This window comes from Zonotrichia albicollis, chromosome 2, assembly GCF_047830755.1.
Source record: "Zonotrichia albicollis isolate bZonAlb1 chromosome 2, bZonAlb1.hap1, whole genome shotgun sequence".
Classification (NCBI taxonomy): Eukaryota; Metazoa; Chordata; class Aves; order Passeriformes; family Passerellidae; genus Zonotrichia; species Zonotrichia albicollis.
In genome coordinates this window covers 55466221-55478870 of record NC_133820.1, presented here as the reverse complement: position 1 = coordinate 55478870, position 12650 = coordinate 55466221, and the positions used below count along the sequence as shown (strand labels likewise).

Below are 12650 nucleotides of genomic sequence, written 5' to 3'. Positions count from 1 at the left end.
TTAAACTGATAGCATGGGTTGGGAAAGTTGGGAAGAAGACACCTTGTGTGCCATACGGGATCGAAGCTCCTCTGCTTCGGTCATCTCTCTTAGCCCAACGCTTTCTCCCATTGCCAGGGCTGTAGCGTGGGAATGAATTTAGTTTCTTTGCAGTTTTGGACACAACCTACAGTGCTAAAGGGAGGAGCGCTTGCACAAAGACGACAGCTTTTTATTCTGAAAGCTGATGGCCAGCATCTTGTCTCCCCAGTTTTTAAAATGATTTATTTTTTAAGCTTCAGCTTCCCTATTGGAATTTCAAAAGTTCGCAGGCGGGGAGGGCGGGCAGGGAGCGCGCACCGGCTTTCCCGGCCGCTGGAGCTGCCAGGGAGCTGTCCAGCACCGCGGCGGGACTGGAGGCGGCGGCAGCGGGGCGGCAGCCACCGGAGGGCCCCGGGATCGTCCCCATTCTCCGCGCTGGCACCACCGCCGCTCCCCGCGGAGCCGTGCGCGGGTACCGGGCCACCTCCCCGCTTTCCCCAGCCCAGCTCCAGAGCTCCAAAGCGCAGAGCGGAGCGCCTTGCCGCCCTCCCGGCACCGGCAGCGCGCCGGCCCTGCCTTCAGCCCTGCCCTCGGCCCGCCCCGCCGGGGGCATCTCCGCGGCGCGGGGCAGCGGGGAGCGGGGCCGAGCGCGACAGGCGGCGAGCGGGGCGGGGGAGGCGGGAGGAGGTGGAGGAGGAGGAGGGGGAAAGGGCTCCAAACAACACGTGATCCCCGCGGAGCAGCGAGGGAGCCGGGGGAGGGGATAGCGGGGCGGGCGGCCGAGGCAGAGGAGGGCAGCAGCCACCGCGGTCGCCGCCGCCACCGCTTTAAAGGCTCCCGGCGCGGCGCGGCGCGGCACCCGCGCTCCCGGCCCGGCGCGGAGAGCCGCGGAGCGGGGCAGCGCCGCGGTCTGCGCCGGCCCCGGCGCGGCGGCTCCGCCGCTGCCTCCCGCCCGCCCAGGGGCACCCGCGGCCATGCGAGGCGGCCGCCCCCGCGCCCGCCCGGCTCGGCGCTGCCCGCCGCGGCTGCCCGCCGCCCCGCGCTGAGCCCGCCGCCGCCCCGCGCCCGGCCCGCCCGCGGCACCATGTCCCGCCGCAAGATCTCGTCAGAGTCCTTCAGCTCGCTGGGCTCGGACTGCCCGGAGACGAGCCCCGAGGAGGAGGGCGAGTGTCCCCTGTCCCGCCTCTGCTGGAACGGCAGCCGCAGCCCCCCCGGCCCCGCTGACATCCCCTTCGCCGCCGCCGCCGCGGCCAGCGCCGGGGCGCGCCGCGCTCCGCGCCGCCGGCGGGTCAACCTGGACTCGCTGGGCGAGAGCATCCGCCGGCTGACGGCCCCCGCGGTGAGTGAGTGAATGAGTGCCCCGTGCCCAGCCCCCGCCCCCGCCCGCGCCCGGCACTGCCCCGGGGCTCGGGTCCCTGTCGGGAGAGAGGCGGCGGAGCCCGCGCCCCCCTCCCGGGTGGCCCCACCGGGTCGCTGGAGCCCACTGGAGCGCGCTGGAACCCGCTGCCTCTCCGTGCCCGCTCCGGCTGCCGGCTGCCAGCCACGCAGACCTGCGGGAGTGCAGCTCCCGGCAGCCCGGTGCTGGAAATCGGGTCGGGAGTCACGCTTAGGCGCAGCTGCCGCTTGGGCTGGGTTTATCGTTTCTGCCGAGTCCCTCTCTGAATGAAAATAGAGTAATAAAGTGCTTATCACTGGTACTAGCGACCGGTTTTTTTCTTATTTTTTTATTATATAAAAAGTTATATCTGTATGATGCATGGCGTGCACATTGTTCCTGAATAGTGAGGGGATGTGAACTTCTTACATTTGTAGGGCTTCTCTGTACTGAACAGGGTAAAACAAAACAAAGTTCCGGCTATGTGTTCGGAAATATTTCAGCAACAGATTTCCCTGTGCCTCCTGGATGCGCACACATTACTGACAGGTCAGTTTCTTTAAAGCTGACTGAAATCCACGACTTAATGATTGCCTAGATAGCTGCACCTGTAGTTGAGAGTCAGGGACTCATTGTCTGTACGCTGTTAACATCAGGAGCGAATTCAGGTAGAGCCTGTAACATATGCTGGTATAATTTTGTAAGACTGAAATCAGTGTGTCAGGAGTTCTCGTAGATTAGCGTAAAAAAGAAGGTTTTTCTCCAGCCTTTTTGCTATGATTGCGCTGTGCTCCTGTACATACGTCTGTGATCACTGCTGAAATTTCCTCCTGAAGTTTCAGCTGCAACTGAATATTTGTTTGGGCTCTGAGATAGTTTAATGTATTAAAACATGAAACATAAATGGCAACAAGTAGTCCTAATGTGCAGGGCAGCTGTGTCTGCTTTTGTGGCATCAGATCATCTTTTTTCATATTACTAGGCAGCTCTGGAAATTCCTTATGAGTCTCATCACCATCAGCTCTCAGTTTGCATTGGTTTTAATATACTCTTTTCTGTTTGGAGTTCAAGTGCTGGACAGGAGTAGACAGGGTGTTTAATGGGAGAAGTTTTAGTGCATTAAACAGCTAATAGTCATCCAGCTGCAGTTAAGACTTTCCTTTCCCATTGATTTTTTTTTTTCCCTCTCCACTGGGAATCTGGTCTTGTAATGCTGATATTAATAGATGATATTTCAGGTGACCTGTCTTGTTTTAGTATATTAAAAAAGAGAGGAGCTATTTAATTTAATAGCAATGCAATGGTATAATTAGAGCATATGTTACCCCAAATATTTGAAGTATTCAGAAGTAGTTCAGCACAGCATTTTGAGATAACCTTAGTATTTGTTTTCTAAACTTTGACTGTTATTTCCTGTGTTATGTTGCTATAAGAGACAATTACAGTTTTACATATAAGTTTTTGAATTTGTTTTCAAAATAAACACATTCCTTTAATTAAGACATTAATAAAACTCTGATAGATCCAAGTCCTCTTTCTTCCCTGCTCGCAGAGAAATTTTGTTTAAGAATGCAAAAATTTCATCTAACATGGTTTTGATGTCCCAAGCAGCAGCATTCGTGGTTTCCCTGGGAGGTAATTATAGCAACCCTTGTTGCTAAAAAATAGGTTATTTAAGAATTTTAATGTTATATACATTACTTAAAATTTCCCTTTTTATTTTGGCATCCTAACTACAGCTTCATTCCCATCTTACTCATTTTGGCATAAATTAATGTCATTAAGTCAAAGAAGTCTTCTTGTCCTAGTCTTGGTTTAGGGAAAGAACCAAGTCCCCTGCCTTTTTATTTATCACCCAGAGAAACCACTGTTCAAATGCTTTGTTATTTTGGTGCTTTCTTACTGAGCTGTGTAGTACTGAATATATGCCTTCATGCAACAAGTCAAGTTGCCATATGTCTAACACTTTGGATCGGATTATTTTTTCACATCTACTGATATAAATCAGGAATAACTTTTATTAGAAGTAAAAAAAGAACCCACTTTGATTTAATAGGATTCATTTATGTTGTTTGTTAAATTAGAAGGCAAGTCTGAAGGGAGCACTGGCAGATGTTCTTTCTAAATAAAAAGCTCTAATACTTTTTTGTAGATGTAGACAGATCTTCATTCCATTCTGCTATAGATAGGGGTCTCTGATAAGTATATAAACATATCTGTGTGCATACAGATGTTTATATCTAGCCTGCAAGGTTTAATGTTGTCTCTTCAGACATGAATGCAGCAGTTCTTTGTCCTCATTCCAACTTTCAAAGTTGAAGGATGCTACAGGTTCCTGATGTTTATACTTAGCTGTAGATTTTTGTGCTTTCCTTCAGCAGTGACTAGGATTGAATACTCAGTGAAACATTGTTTTGTGTTTTCACTGAAGAAAAATTCGGTGTGTGTATTTAATATTACTGTACCATGCAGAGAGTTCTAAGTAGTAGCAGGAGCTACTGAGAGCTGCTCTGGGGATGTGGAGAGCATTGAACAGAATAGGAAGGAACATCCAAGGGGAAAAAGAGCTTTGGGCACCCAAGGGGGGTGTATGTAGGGCAGAGCAGCAAGAAGGCTTCATGTTGGGAGTGGTTGTGCAAAAATGTGTATGAAATGTTTCTTCTGTGCAATTAATTCATGAGTTAGTACAGCTGTACTATCAATTGTACGAGATTCTGTACAAAGAAATGCAGTAATGAGATATTCAAGATATATTACACTAAAATACAGTGAAAACAAGTTACTGCATTTTTTTATCACTTGTATTCTTGGTCTCAATTTTAGCTGAGTATGACTTTGCACAAACATTACTTTTTGTGGAACTGTGGAAAAATATCAAAAAGTGAGCCTTACTGTGTTGCAGCATTGAATCTACCCCATTCCCCTTGCTCCCAGACAACAGCTTCTAGCATTTTCCAACAGGCACGATATTCCACCTTTTCTCTTATATTGTCTATTGGAGATTTTTTTTTCCTGCAGTAGTTACACTAGAGGATGTAGGGACCTGATCCCTCTTTCGGCATGGGTTCATTTTATGTTCCTGTGGGTTTGTAAACGTTCCTGACATGCCTGGATGGGTGAAGGATTGCTACTGTTTGTCTGGAATGTGCTCACTGCAAGCCCCCTCTTTTCTGAGCCCCAGAACTAGAAGGATGATAGGGCTCACGTCCCACCAAAAGAGCTCTGTATTTTAGGGAAAGTGTGTGGTGAGACGTCCATCTACATCCCACCGCTGGCATTTGTGAGTAAGCTGTGCTGGGGAAGCAGGGTGCACAGGCAGGGAGGCAGAGCAGCAACAATGCAAGGAGAGGCAGCTCTTTTGTCTCAGCTGCACTCAGCAAACTAACTGTGCATGTGCTGAACATCTCACCAAGCTGCTGCCCTGCTGCCTCAACCAGTACCAGTTTGCTGTGTAGCCAAGTGCCCTGGCATCAGAAGGGTGGAGGCAAGGCTTCTGTGGGGCCGGGGAGCTGTGCTCAGCACCTGGGTGTGACGACGATGGCTGGTGGGACCAAACTTTGCTGCCCAGTGCAATAAACCCCAGGCTGTGCACACAGCTCTTGTGGCTCCGTTGGCTCACAAGGTCCTGGCAGCAGTGCTCCCTGCAGATTGCCCCATGACCGTCCCTGCCCTCTCACAGCCTTTGATCCCTGTGATGTTCCCACAGCGCTGAGTAATTGTGAAGGCAGCTCCTATCCGTTTTAACATGTTCCTAAATCGTGTTCCTGACAGAATACAGATGTCCCTCTGTCCTCCTTCATCTGAACCGCTGTCTAATGGTCTTTGGTTATGCACTCTGATCAGAGAAATCCGGAGCCAGATCCAGCTGCTCCCAAAACAAACAGCTGCCCTTGTCACCAAGCTGGGTTCATTTTATTGGAGATAAATAATAAAATGTTGGGAACTTAATAGGGACATTGATTTATTGACCTTGTTTTAAAGAAGTAACTTGGTAATTATATGCACATCACAAGCAAATTTAATGATACATTCTCCTTTTGATTCCAGCTTTGTTATTGAATTCCGTTTTAAAGGATGGATTTTACACCCACAAAGACATACATTTTGATTAATTATAAGTAGAGAACATGATGCTATATGATATTCATTATTAAAAAAATTTTTCTTCCCTTAGAAGCTCTACTGTAGGAGAACAGTATCCTGGCACCAGTTGACATAGCTTGAGTCTTTAAAAGTGCAGTTTAGTATGTGGCTGAATTCTAGTTCCTTGCAGCAATTTTACTTTTGCTCCAGTTTTATTTTGACTTGTATCCAATACCAGGCTGAAAATAGAATCTAAATCAGAAAAACATAATTTGTCACTGATTTGAAAAGTCAAATACTCTGCTCCCATCTAAGAGGCATAGGCTGTCCCTAAAGGAGCTGAGAGTGACTGGGTGTGCATTCAGAGGAATCTGTGTACCCCTGAGCACTGCACTGATCTTTCTGAAACACAAATTACAGCACAACACAGCATTAAACTGACTAACACTTCCATTTGATTTTATTTTCTGAAAGGCCAATGTAACGCATTGCTTGCAAAACTGTTAAGTGAAAATCACTTCTGTTATACTTTTCTGTTCACTTAGAATTATTTCTGCTATTCTTTAAATGCCCAGTTCAAAACACATTAATGTAAGAACCCTATTTTTTTTTCTGTGTTATTTAGGAAGCTACTACTGGCTGCCGCCAAATAGTTTGAATTTAAGAACTGGCTTTCTGAATGCAGCCCTTTCCCTGCCAGTGGAAGAAAAGTGAATGTAAAAGCAGTCATTTATGTTGGTGTGTAGGCTATGACTTATGTCACAGAACTACTGTAACTTCAGATTGCTTAATTGCAAGTGAATCCTCCAGTGAGCGGAGGTGGGGTTTTGGCAGAGAAGTTGCAGTGTAGCAGCTTATATCAAACGTGGCTCCATCATAAACCTCTACCACTTAGTGTCCATGAGTACTACTCCTTTTACTTGCTTTTTACTTCTACCCCCTTAACAAGCTGCTGCCACTAGTAGGAGAGGTAGCAAATTGATTTTTGCATAAGATTTTGGAAAAAAATTTGCACAAGTATTCTGAGCTCCCTATCACTTACATTAACACGTTGTGTTTAGCTAAGCTCTGCTGTTGTAGAAATGACCTCTGCCTGTCTTTCTGAATGAAATAAGGTAATGTCAAATGATACCCATATCAGTGCTGTGATGATCTTATTCACTTAGTAGCCCAGGCTGGATGAGCTTCTTACATGAGTAACATCCTTCTCAAGAATGTGGGTGTGAAGTATGAAAATGGCAAAGAGAGGCACATTCTATGGGAAACTTTTAATTTCTCATTTCAGCAGGCAAACAGAATGATTTTTTGGAAAGTATAATAAAACCAGACTTTTGCTGAGTATCTTTTAACTCAACATAGACAAAAGTCAGTTATACAGAAGGTCACACAAGCAGTCTGTAGTCAGGCAATCTGTTATTTCATCATCAGCCTGAAATGGAGCTGTGATGTCTTAAACAGGAACATTCAGGAAAATATCATCAATATGAGCATCACAGTGGGTTTTAGTTGTTTTTCTTGTTCAGCAGTTTAACGTGTGATGCCAAGAAAATTTAGCTTCAGCAAATAAAATACTGAAAAAATCATCTGGCCAAGGGCCTGCAGCATTGTATTGACCTTGATGAAATTTTATTGAGTGTGAGTTTAAGTATTAGACATGTAATGCTTAGACCAGTCATGGTAATATTGGCTTTCTTAATATTTGTGCTGTTCCAGGCTGAATCTTAACTTCCCTTCAGTGCTTGGAGAAAATGTGTCTCGGAAGCAGTCACAGGTTGCAGACAAGTTTGCTGCCTGGAAGCAGTGAGCATATCCCTGCTGGGGAATAGGCTTTGCCCACGGGCAGATCAGACCTGCTGGCTGGCAGAGCAGAGCATGGCAGCACTACTGGTGATCCCACAAAACTAATCTAAATTGCTTTGCCCTTCTCTGCCTCTCCCCTGGCCAGAGTGTGCAGGTGCAAATAGAGGAAGGTGTAAGGGAAAAGAGAATGTCACGATCATTAATAAATTCCCGTACAAAAGCAGTGAGCCCTCATGGCTGCATCACAATGAGCATGAATGTCCTTCATTTGAAACTGTTTGAGCAGAGCCATTTACCACCTCACAGCAGTTGGCTGTGCTCTGATAAAATGCAAAATGTTAATACAGAGGAAAGCCTTCTCTTGCTTTCTACCTCTTGTGCTAATGTTAAAGGCTGCTAGGAAGTGCTCTGAGTAAAAGAAGTTATTCTGTCTTGTATCCAGATGTTTCTGTATGTGTCGCTTTGCGAGCTCTCAAACGAAGTTTCAGAATGAAGATTAAAAACATCTGGGGTTTGTCCATAGGTTTCAAAGAGATAAATACCTATGCAGAGCTGCATATGAAATTAGGTCCAGTTACGCTGGGGAAATTGGTTCTTCTTCTATATCAGCAGAAAAAAAATCCTTTAAAAGGACCAACCTATAAGGCTTTTCATTTCCTATCAGTCTGCTGGAGTGGCACTGATGATTTTATGTAGTAGAGATCAGTTGCATTAAAAGATGAACAGGTAGCATTAGCAATAGATCATCTGTTATAATCTTACTGAGCACGTTCTCTCTGCAGCACAGAACAGTTTTTCTGTCCATTTCAGGCTGAAATTCAGAGACTAACAAAGTGATTGCAGCTGGTGTTATAGTGGATAGTACCCTGAGATATTTATCCTTCAGTGTCAAGGAGTTAGGCTAGATGATCTAATAGGCAATTTCCATCCCTAATATCTGTGGTTCTTCTAGCTGAAAGGCAGCTGGGATGCAGAACTTACAATTTCTAGTCATTATTTAGCTCTGCTTTATTTCTTCACAGTGTTTGCATTGTTGCTATGAAATAATATTGGGCAAAATTCTTAATCTCAATGCTGGTTATTAAATTAAGGCAATTCTCTGATGTGCACCAGCATTTCTCTGTGAAGAGGACCCCAGTTTGTATGAACTGAGGAGCAGAAATGTCTCAGGTTTGCCTGCCAGTCGCGCTGAGCTCGGGCGCTGCCCCCTCGCATGGTCCGGTCTGGATCATCCTGAGCTGTTGCAGGCAGCTTGTTTGCCTCCAGCTGTCACTCACCCTGCCCTGGATCCCCAGACAGTCCCCTCCTGGGGATTATGCATCTTCCTCTCTTGATACTGAATCTGCCGCTAGTCATGGAGGTCTGCAAGCAGGGGGTGCTTTCATTTGGAATTGGGAACCTGGTCTTCATGAAGAAGATATATTTTTTAGCTGAAATAGAAGCAGTTAAAAAAATAGGTGCAACTTAAAATGTTCAGAATCTAGAGAGCTGACCTTTTTTTTTTCCTGGTTATATTATCAAAAACACTATTAAACCCTTAAATATTATTTCTTTTTTTAAAATTTCAGATGATTGCTTATGTTGTGAAACTGTTTCTCCATTTCTGATTTCTGTTCCCTATCATTCCATTCTTCAGCTATTGGAATGGGACAGGGAGAGTGCTGGCTTTGCAGGACCTGCTAGGGAGTTTTCTTCCTTTCTGCATCATCAGAACATTGCTGGATGCCAAAGGAGCCTTCCTTTTATTTTTCAGTTCTGCTTTTCCCTAGCTGCAGCAATTTCAGTGCTTATCTCTCCACTCCTGGCACTTGGGAGTGTTGATAAATGTTTGTCTTCAACTGGAGCCTTGATCCTTTGTTTACAACCTCTTTAATTCAATATTTTGCAGACCAGAAGGACAGAGAGGGAACAGTTTTTCACTGCTTACATGATCATGGGGTAAATATTAAAAATACGCAGACTGAAAATGACTGTTTTGCCATTTATCTTCTTTTGGATGGGCCAGATGCACACCTGCTCGTGTGTGCTTAGAGATCTGCAGTCACCTAAGCACAAAGGCCTGACTAAAATTGGTTTTGAAATATGAAAAAGAAATGTTTTTCATTAATGAATGATCACCAGCAGTGAATCTGGTGACTAAAATCATACACATCTGATGAGTTTATGATTGAACACTTGAAATTTGAAGCATTTAAAACTTTCAGTGTCACAGTGCTGATCTGGCGGAAGTCCACAGGCTCTCCTGCATGCAGGGGTGCAGATTCCTCTGGGAAGGACTTTGCAACTCCCCAGGGCACAACACTGTGGGAGGGCCCCCTGACCCAATGGACATACTTGAAGAAATTCTGATAGAAGCAAAGTGGTTTCTAGCAGAGCCTGTTATGCTCTTCAGTGCTTCAGTTTCCCTGTTTAAAATTTTAAGCACTCAGGTTTTAACAGCATGACTGCTGAAGCCTTTGTGAAGCTCAGCTAGGAGCCACTTAGCTTTTCTGAGGAAAAAATATTTGAAACTTTGTTAGGGCTAAGGAGGAACTGTCTGTGTACCTGGCTGCTCTCTTGGCAGTGTTCTGTACAGCCCCTTTCTTCCCTAATTCCATCTGGGTGTCTTAGGATGCAAAAGGAATGGCATGGAGAATTTGAAATTGCATTTATGTAAATTGAGACTGAGTCATCTGGGATACTGTGTGCAGTTCTGTCACCTCAGTGTGGGGTTTGTCTGTCCTTACCTAAACATTTTAAGATGTCGAAGTCTGTAGCAATCAATCAATGTCTCTTCTAGACAAAAGAAAGAAATGGGTATTTATAAAGACTGAGTCCTCAGGCACGTATTAGATGCCAACCAGAGGATTAAATGAATCACTGTGGGTGCCTGCAGTTGGGCAGATGAGCCCTACCGTTTATTTCCAAAGGTGTTGCAATCAAATGAAAGACATTTCAGAGGCAACAGAAAATGGCTAGAGAATAGGCTGAAATCTCTGTATTCTGAGAAGATTGGAAAGTTTATGTTTGATTGCCTTAGGAAATACATTTGTAAGAAGGGATGCGGTAAGAAGGGATTCAGTTGAAGGGGAAATTTTTTCCCCTTTGCCTTGAAAACTGAGGCAATGATGCTGCAGGAAGAGAAAACTGAACTCAGAAAAAGAAAAAATGCCCCACAGTTTAAACTAGAATCCTTTCTGCAAGAGAAGTTGTCTGACTTTAAAAACCAGGAATATTTCAAGTTCATTTAGACAAATGTCTTCATAAAGATTTTCTCCAGTTAGTTATAGAAGGAGTTTTTGAGGAACTATTACTCCTCTATCTTCAGGACTTGAACAAGTTTTGCACTACTGGGGAGCAGGATGAGATCCAGCAGGAAGGGCACATTTCTCTAGGAGTGCATCTTGTAACCAGTGGTGGCCGGCAGAGTGACAGTGGCTGTTGTGGCAGGGCTGCCACCGCTGGCCTTGCGGCCTGGTGGTGCCAAAGGCCAGGCACTGTGGTCAGGGAGCAGTGAGGTGCCAGGGGGAAAGAGCTGTTATAGATAATGAGGGAGGATGGACAGATCTTTCCAGAGGCCCTGCAGAGCCAAGAACCTGAGCTCCATGTTGAAAGGAAGGAGAGAAAAATAGAGATAAGCTTTGAGAGTCAAGGGTGGAAACTTTCAAGATGGCGAGGGCTGGAGGTTGGTTACTGCTGACAGCATAACTAAGGCCCCTGTTCCACCTGTGATTCATCAGGTACAGAGAAGGTAAAGTGCCCTGTGAAGAGGTGGGAGAGATGACCTCCCTCCCTTCAGATGGGCCAGCAGATCCAGCAGAGCCTCAACCCTTAGAAGGTTCCAGAAGAGGAGGGTGAGGTAGGTATCAGAAGCTCTCTCCTGAGGAGACAGAAGCCATTGTGTGCCAGCCTGCTGTGCTGTCACAGGAGGTTTGCTGCTTGCCAAGAGCTCACACATGAGCCTTGCAAAGCGGCTGCCAGAGCTTGTTTGTCTCCTGGACTATGAGCACCGCTGCTGCTCATCCATGTGGGCACCCATGATGCAGCCAGGGAAGACCTCGAGGAGTCAGGAGTGACCACACGGCTCTGAGTGCAGGGGTGAAAGGTGCAGGTGCCCAGCTGGGGTCTCCTCAGTCCTGCTGGTGGAGGGGAGAAGGCTCTGGCTGGTGCAGGCACATCTAGCAGGCAGTGATGGTGGTGTTGTTAGCCAAGCTGTGATCTCCAGGGACATGGGGGATGCTCTGAGGAGCAAGGACTGCTGAGCAAGAATCTGACAAAGTGAGCTGAGGCCATCTCTAATTGGCTGCACAACCTTGTGAAGGCGGCTTTAAATTATGCTTATTGGGGAAAGGGGTTCATTCTCTGAAGAAAAGGGTGAGCAGAAAGATGCAGTCTACAGCTAAACTGAGCAGAGTATGTAGGGAAGATGGAGCCAGGCTTTCCTTGGCGGTACAGAATGGAGGAAGGATGAGAGGCAAAAAAGATGGGAGTTTAAAATCAGAATTATGGACAGAAATGAGATGTCATGAGGGTGTTCAGACACTGGCACAGGTTTCCCAGAGAGGTTGTGAGATCGCCATCCTTGGAGAAGCTCAAAACTTGTCTGAAGAATGACCTGAGCAACCAGTTTTAACTCAAATTACTTTGAGGAGGATGTTGATCTAGGAGACCTCCAGACGTTCTTTCAAACCTATATGACTCATTGATTCAGTAATTTTTTACAAATTATTCTGACACATTAGGGTTAGCCATGGCCTGATATCTGAATTCCGAGTTATTTTAGTGAAGTCCTCTATTCTTTGCCAGGCAAGAGATCAATCTGAGTATCTCCAGTGTTTCCTTATACCTTACATGTCATCGTACCATATGGAGCTTGGATATGATCTGGTATGGCAATCCTTGGATTAATTTACAGTTAGGAATAACAAGAATTTGTTTTGCTTTGATTTGTCCTTAGGCACATGAACAGATGTGACTACTCCTCTTGTGATGCATACAAATATTAGTTAATCATCATAATCAAAAGGAATTGTTGACATATAATTGTTTAGGTAATAGTCCCTGGCTTATATTTACATTAAATCCTATAATTTTAAGTAGCTATGAAACTTTACAATATCTTCAGTAAATTACTGGTACTGAGCACCTAAATAGCATAACAGTGGAGGAGGTGGATGGTTAAAGGCTGTCTTTTACCTCCTTGAGTGATGGAACTCTGTTTGTGGGAGAGGTCATGTGTGCTATGCTGCTGGGAGAAGGTTTAGCTATTTTGCCTCCATCCATTCTTGTTACTGAATTAAAAAAAAAAGAAAAGAGGTGGAGTTGTTTTCCTGCTCATTCTCTGTCTCATGAGCAATGCATTATCAGTAGTGGAAGAAGCAGTGCCCCAAAC

General features: G+C 45.6%; 1 protein-coding gene across 1 annotated transcript in view; it reads left to right on the top strand.

Annotated features, from left to right (window-relative positions):
• The first annotated feature begins 755 nt into the window (after positions 1–755).
• Positions 756–12650, top strand: part of GUCY1A2 (guanylate cyclase 1 soluble subunit alpha 2) — a 158921-nt gene continuing 147026 nt past the window's right edge. Inside the window, exon 1 of the mRNA XM_074535173.1 lies at positions 756–1360. Coding sequence (XP_074391274.1) covers positions 1106–1360 — 255 coding nt within the window. The 5' untranslated portion in view covers positions 756–1105. The remainder of the gene's footprint in view (positions 1361–12650) is intronic.